The sequence below is a fragment of the Poromitra crassiceps genome (genome assembly GCF_964638095.1).
Source record: "Poromitra crassiceps genome assembly, chromosome: 19".
Lineage (NCBI taxonomy): Eukaryota > Metazoa > Chordata > Actinopteri > Beryciformes > Melamphaidae > Poromitra > Poromitra crassiceps.
In genome coordinates, this window is record NC_139646.1 from 15,960,388 (window position 1) to 15,967,816 (window position 7,429).

The 7,429-nt window shown below is 41.8% G+C and overlaps 1 protein-coding gene across 1 annotated transcript; it reads right to left on the minus strand.

The window, feature by feature from the left end:
- Positions 1 to 2,111: 2,111 nt before the first annotated feature.
- On the minus strand, positions 2,112 to 3,674 carry LOC310793799 (adenylate cyclase type 4-like). The gene is made up of 3 exons (XM_083655687.1): positions 3,627 to 3,674; positions 2,627 to 2,817; positions 2,112 to 2,195 (listed from the first exon to the last, which is right to left on the minus strand). The coding sequence occupies exons 1-3, from the start codon at positions 3,645 to 3,647 to the stop codon at positions 2,171 to 2,173; spliced, it is 237 nt and encodes a 78-aa protein (XP_083511813.1). The 5' UTR covers positions 3,648 to 3,674; the 3' UTR covers positions 2,112 to 2,170.
- Positions 3,675 to 7,429: the final 3,755 nt, after the last annotated feature.

The following is a 7,429-nucleotide window of genomic DNA, read 5'->3' on the forward strand; positions in this document are numbered from 1 at the left end:
CTATTCAAAACTGACTGAGGCTTGAACCCACAACCTCGAAACTGACTCGAACCCGCAGCCTCAATACTGCTGGCCAGCAATCAAGAGCTTTTCAGTCTTTTGTCTGGCTGTAGCCATTTGAAACAGACTGAGGCTCGAACCCTCAACCTCAAAACTGTCATGGAGCCGATGAGTCTCACAAGGTCACGTCATTTCTGTCAGAGCTTTAGAGTCTTCACTTGAGAAGTTCTTCAAAGTCAGAGACCCTTGTGTACTCAAGATGCCAAATATAGTCTGACAGAGAATTCTGTAAATTTGAATCTGGAATATTTTTAAATGGAAAATGTGTAAGAACCCTGTAACACAAACTTCTTTCTTCCCCCACTGCCAATACCCTAACTCCAATGGACCAATCCATGGCACCGAACACTGGTAAAGCCCCGCCTCCAAAACACAAAAACAGCATCATTGTTACAATGAATATGCTTTATTTTCCTTTTACAAAATGAAAAATAGAAAATAAACCAAACGAACAGGTTGGGTTGGGGTGTCACTGTCTAGAAATACAGGTACAGTATACAAGAAATAACATGGTAGTGGTGGTGGTGGGAGAGAATACTTTTGAATGCCTGCCTGGTTGTCAACAGCCAGTTGGATAATTAACAAAATGAGTTAACTACTTTGTGGATGTTAAAGCTTTCAACCAAGTGAAATCCCACGCAAGCTTCCATTTCCCAAAAGCATGTTGGTACTATAACAATTGGGCAGTTAATCTTAGTGCCAATATACTTTCCGCTGCTCAGGAGCAGTTTCTCATGTGTTTAATCATAATACTGTTTGTTTGTTTTTACCCCAAAACTCTAGATAGGAGGTTATTATGAGCGGGAGAGGTACGCACTGGATTTGATATGAAGAAGCACAGCAAAAATGCAAAAGAGATGGGGGATGGGGCGTGTGTTTTTGTTTGTTTATTGTTTACCTGTTTGGTCTCGTTAGAAGGGAGTTTATGCATCTGTAACACGTGACAAATGTGTTTTTACCACAGGTGAAATCCTTGTATCCCTGCTTTTATGCTCTTATTTAGTGTCTAAGGCACTTTTAAAGAAACATACCGTTAAGTGTTAACACTAGTCAAACTGGAAAGGGTACAGGGATATTATAGAACCATCTTCCATCCAGAATAAAGAGCCAAAAAACTAAAGGTAGTTTGATAGCTGGAGATATGGGCGACCTGGCATGTACAGTATTCACAATGACACAACTGTAGTGGCGTGGTACATAGCAGGCTGTCTGCAGCGTCATATGGAGCAGTGCATTCCAGTTGGATCTCCTAAGAGCTTGTCCCTTCACCTCGCTTAGAACACATCACACAAACACCCGGGACAAGGAATGAAGAGAAATGGCAAGGGAAGGAAATAAGCATCCTAACGACCGCCTGGGAAGATACTAAGTGCTTGACAGGGTCGGTGGGGTTCAACTCCCGAAATCATGGCACAAATGTAGTGAGATTTTTTTGTAGACACAATTTTTTCCAGTATTTTCAAGTTGCCTCCGATACAGTATATAACTTAGTCCAACGAGATGTTTTAACTAAGCTGCAACCATTTAGTGTCACATGACGGAGCAAGGGCTCGCTTGGGGCGACGCCGTCTCCGTGTGCAGTTCTGTGCATTTTCCTGCAACTATCCTCTGTCCTCTCTCTCGCCTTGAAGTCCTCTCTCCTGCCTTGAAGTCCTCTCTCCCTGTCCTCTCTCTCCCTGTCCTCTCTCCTGCCTTGTCCTCCCTCTCTCTTCTCTCTCCTGCCTTGCCTTGTCCTCTCTCTCTCCTTGTCCTATCTCTTGCCTTGTCCTCTCTCTTCTCTCTCCTGCCTTGCAAACACATTAGACACAATGTGCACAACCTGAAACTGAACATGCAAAGGCATAATTCTACTGATAAAGTCTTGGCTAGTTCAAACACTCCAAGTGTTTGAACTAGCCAAGATAGAATAAAGGCTTTTTATTCATAAGAAGAGTTGCCTTGGACTTTTTTCAACTTTTATATAGTCTATCAGGAAATGTGTTTAAGCAATTGTGAAAAACTGTAATCAATTAAACCCCCCTACTGAATCACACTTGGCATGTTCCACTGCTCCCCGTCTACAAGTGAGGTTGGACCATGGGTTGGACCCATCTGCCTCCGTTTCGCCTCCTCAGTCCAGACCAGGAAACTGAGAACTGAGAAGAGGTGAGAAGACACACGGGGGTACAAACATTTTGCACAATGTTTCCCAATAAAGTCATTAGCTAATAAAATGTCTCTGTGTTGTTATTTAACTGTTTGAAGGGATTTTACAACGTGAGAGATTGCAGGATTACGTGGACACAGCACACGGAGTGTTAACTATCGCCCAGGCAGGAAGGCTTCCCCGCAGACAACAAATGTAAGAAATCGGCAATTAAAGTTTTTTTGGTACTGCCGAGCAAAAGGTAGGCAGGAAATCTACTGCTGCACTACCCGGGTGCCCAATTTCATGTCAACCGTGTGTACCGGTGTCAAAGTCACCAGACATGCCAATGAGAGCCAGTGGAGTGATGGAGACGTGGAGGGGGGAGGGAAGGCGGGGCCTGTTGGTCACAGAAATCCACCTGTAACCCGGGGCGCCTACCTTGTGCTTCTCTTAAGTAAAGAGTTTGAGTGGAGTCCCACCTCCTTCTTCTTGTTCTCCCCGACAAACAACGCGACCACGTGGGCCGGCAGAACGTTCTCCAACAGCAGGTGGTTCAGGTTCTCCCTGGTCTCGATCTCGTCCTGATCCGTGTGGTTCTTGTTCTTCAGCAGTCGGAAGCACGACTCGTTCTAGCAGAGAGAGACGGGTGGTGAAGATGAGGGAGGTGTTTTTTCTTCTTCTAAAAAAAAAATATATATATATATATACCGTATATATATATATATATATATAAAAAAGTATATATGAAGAGTTCAGTTGCAAAAACAGGTATCTCCGTTTGGATTTTTTATCATTTTATTTTATATATTGATGTATTGATACTGTAATTTATTTATTTTTGGGAAATGTTTATTATCAATCATAACTAAAACATATTCATCTGATAATTTCCACATAAATCAACTCAATGTTTTCTATGTGCACTCCAGGGAGTATCAAACAGATGTTGTTTGTTCATTTTAAGAATGGCGTTTACCTGTTTTTGCAAATTAACTCTTCATATATATATTATATATATACTTTTATATATATATATATATATATATATTTAGATATAGAGGTTGGAGAGGTTTGCACTCAATTTGAGAAATTATTTTGAGAAAACTTGTTATTTCAAGGCAAAATGACAAACTCCAGCATAGCATAAGACGCAAGAAGCTACTTGTTACATAGTCAAAGCCACATCACTGGCAGAAAAGCAGCTCTTACTCTAGGTAAAAGAGAGGAGGGCCATGAAGGAGGGATGTAAGAAAGGTTAGGAACCAAAGGTCACACATCTGCCATCCAGGTACTTGCGAGGCACCGTTAACTCTATAGGGATGCTATCAGTCTGTCTTTATGCCTGTGAGCAATACAAAGTTATTCATGTGTGTGTGTGTCTCCGAGAAATAAGGGATAAAAACGGGGAGGGAAATGGGGTGAGGAGCATTCTCCTTACCTGTTGTGAGATGATGAGCATAGTGACCAAGAACAGGGTGATATATGCAGCTCCTCACCTGGGGGTGTTTAACCAGGCCAAGCTCATTCAGGACAGATGCATCGTTAATGCTGTAGCACAAAGGGGAATTCATGGTTGGACCTCAGTTTCATTTGAAATGTTTCACCTATTCATACATGGTCATTTTAGGGATGCAGGAATAATTAGGGTTAATAATTGTAACATTGTTTGTTCGTTTGTCTCTGTGTCTTTGACCCTGGTTGTCTAATGATGTTGGTATCAAGGTATTTAAGATGATCATCATACTATGGTGGTCACTGTAAGTGGTTCTGATAAGATCTCACCAGTATGACTCATATCCTGTAATGCACGAGCACCCCCTCCACCCTCACAGTACAATAAGACCATGTGACAGAATACAGGGTTGACATCCAGAGTTCAGTCCCACCTGCTGCAGTTCCAGTCGTGTGGATAGAGGATGCGTCCATAGGCCATGAAGAGCTCCTTCTTGCAGCCGAGGATGATGACGCAATGAGAGACAGGATGCAGCAGTAGACAGAGTACTGTGGGAGAGAGATGGGGGATGGGAGTTAGACCTGTGATAGTTAAAATATAGTTACAAGTTAGGAATAAATTGATGAAATAGTTGTAATGTATTTTCATTTTGTAAAATGCTTATAAAAATAGTTGTACTGGTTCAAACCAAACGGTACAGATATATTTAGAAACAGGAGAGATGGCATAACATCTCACTGGGACCAAAACGTAAAACAAATGCAGGTTTAAAGACAATATTTTTTCAATGTTTTTTTGTTGTTGGTCCAAGTGAAATGTTCTATGGTCTCTCCCGATTATAGCGTTAGCTGAACCGTTTGGTTCGACGAACTATTTTATAAGCATTTTACGAAATGTCTATGGGAAAATAAATGGCGGATGAAATTCTCTGGTACAGTGCTGAAGCAGGAAGTAGGCGGTCACTTTGCCTCTCTATTGTTGCCCCTCTAGTGCAGGTTGATCATTTTATTTTCCAAACAATGTGGCATCCTTTCGTTCCTAACACATTACCAAGTCCATGTTAGGAAAGATATCCAGCATGATTTTCCCCCCCATTGAGATCTGATGTGTTTTCAAAGTGTTCCTTTAATTTTTTTGAGCAGTGTACGAGCAAGATTTTCAATTGTTATTAAACAGTCTAAATGTAATAACGATGCCTCACATCTTACCTTTAATAGTAGATGAGACCTGTCTTGATGATTGCAGTCTGATGATTGCAGTCCGGGCAGATCAGGAAGAGAAATGAAACGGTGAGAAAACACACAGGGGTACGAACGTTTTGCACAGGGTTAGGGTTACACAATGTTTCCCAATAAAGTCATTAGCTAATAAAATGTCTCTGTGTTGTTATTTAACTGTTTGAAGGGATTTTACAACGTGAGAGATTGCAGGAGGATTACGTGGACACAGCACACAGAGTGTTAACTATCGCCCAGGCAGGAAGGCTTCCCCACACGGCTGAGACGCTGCAGTGACATGGGCGACAGACTACAGTGAAGACACATCTCCAACCCAAACAGTGCTCCACTTAACCACCACCTCTTGTGTAGCCCCCAAGGTGTAATGTATTTACAATATTTACAAACAAATACTAATTTCATCCAGGTAATGTTACTGTTTGGCATATTACTATTATAGGGCATGGGCTTCACCATGACAGTTCCACTTTAAGTTAAACATATTTCAAGTCATTATTGCTCGTCAATACACATTTCACCAGAGATTACTAAAAAAGAATAAAAATAATTGCCTCTTTGAGGTTGGTTCAATGTTCTTCTTCGGAAAGAGTCCTGAATTCTCCGTCCTGTGTATGGAATGGAAAAGGTAACAGTCAATCTGAGGACTGATTTACAGAGGTGAATACCAAACATGACAGGCCTTGCAGGGCAGGACTTACTCGCAGAGCTGGAAGCAGATCGTACAGGGGTGGAGCCAGTAGATCCATGTCCTAGAAAGACGCTCATTTGCGTTTACATCACCTGCACAGTGCACAGACATGGCCAGACAAATGTCAATTGGTAAGTATTTGAGAAGTTATTAAATGTTCAAATCCTATTTAATTTAAGAGTTGTGACCAGCAGCTCAGCAGGTCATTCTGTCGGTTGGCCGGTCCCCAACAATTTCACCACACTTAGGTTAAATGAGGCAAGGTAGTCGTGTCATGTGTGCGCGTGTGTTTCTGTTCATGTCAATTGATGGAAAAGGGGGGCAATGGGGGCCATATTTAATAACTGCAGGGTGGCAGAGTAGAGTGGATCCTGCACCTGCCACCATGAATGTTACAAAAGTGTGTGTGTGAGAGAGAAAGCTTGAATTCATGTACATACACATACAGATCCTTTAAAAAAAAAAAATATCATGGAAATACCATGGATGACCGTGGGCTTCAGCGGATTGTCAAGCAGACAATTAAAAAATTTGGCGGAGATTCAGAGGGAGTGGACTGAGGCTGGAGTCAGTCATAACTGAGAAGTAACTGCTGATTTTCTTCACACTATTCTAATTTCTTGAAATACTGTTTTGGGGGGTTTTCTGGAGCTGTAGGCCAAAATGATGAAAAATGACACAAATAAAGGCTAGAGATATTTCACTTTGTGTGTAATGAATCTATAATCTATTAAAGTTTCACTTTTTGTCTATTAAATATGTCGGATTAAATGCAACACTGGCACTAATTGTTCCAATCACGTCTCGTTCCACATATCTGATGTGAAATCATTGCAAGTTCAACGCCATAACTTCATGTCCAATCAGAACTGTTCAATGTAGCCGAATGCCATGGTAATTTTGTTGGAATTACTGCACCCACTAATTTAGGGGTGCCAAATGAACACAGTAATCAAATTCAAATGAACACAGTACTATAATCAAATTCAAATGAACACAGTACTATAATCAAATTCAAATGAAGTACTGACCACAGACTGTAGAAAAGAGATGTAATGCAGGATAGCCAAGCGAATGTGTTTGGATGGAAGTTTGACGCTAGGCCAATCAGAGGCAGAGAGGGGCGGGTTATGCCTTCGCCATCATCCAAAAGAAAATATCGCCTCCGGGACAACAACGCTTCCTACCCAGCGTGTGCACGTCTTTCCGACAGGGGTGGTTGTTATGGCAACTATCAACAACAACAACTACTAATAACTAGCCTACTACAAGACATAAAGACCGAAATAGGCTACCTTGTTAATGTGTCTGTCGGAGACACGGCCTAACGTTAACATTTAATATGAGCCGAATATCAGCCTGCGCTCAGCTATGTATACAGGAAGTAAACCGGATATTCAGGTGGGTTGTGACGGTTGTTATTGTTGTCAAGTTATCGTGCATTCCTTTATAACTGGGAACTGGTAATCTTACCGGTTCAAAGTTCATGAGCTGGGACGTGACGTCACTAGAGCTGGTATTTCCCATTCCAAACTCGTAGGAGCCTCGCAGCGCCGACGTAAAAAAATCAAAGATGGCTGATCCGCGCAACAAGCGTTCCTTTATCGCAAAATAACTGGGATGTGGAGGCTAAATGACATCACATCCGTTTTGTTAGCGTTCCATTTGCAGAAAACTTGAGCTGGGAAGTTCACTGTTCATTGGTCAGATCCAGTCGCTAGCCAGGCTAGCCATTGTTAGCAATAAAATTGACAACATGGCATTTCGCGGCAATTTGCGCATACAAACACTGCAGCCTCATGTCCACACAGATAGATGTTAGGCAGTGCTGTGTGTACAGCTGATTTAATGAGACACAAACA

What these genes read in the sequence shown, in the direction of transcription:
- LOC310793799 (XM_083655687.1), bottom strand. Translation starts at nt 3,647, where the DNA reads ATGCTCATCATCTCACAACAG. An exon ending in TGCTCATCATCTCACAACAG is followed by an intron (nt 2,818 to 3,626) that starts GTAAGGAGAATG and finishes TCTCTCTGCTAG; the next exon opens with AACGAGTCGTGCTTCCGACT. An exon ending in TTACTTAAGAGAAGCACAAG is followed by an intron (nt 2,196 to 2,626) that starts GTAGGCGCCCCG and finishes ACCTCTTCTCAG; the next exon opens with TTCTCAGTTTCCTGGTCTGG.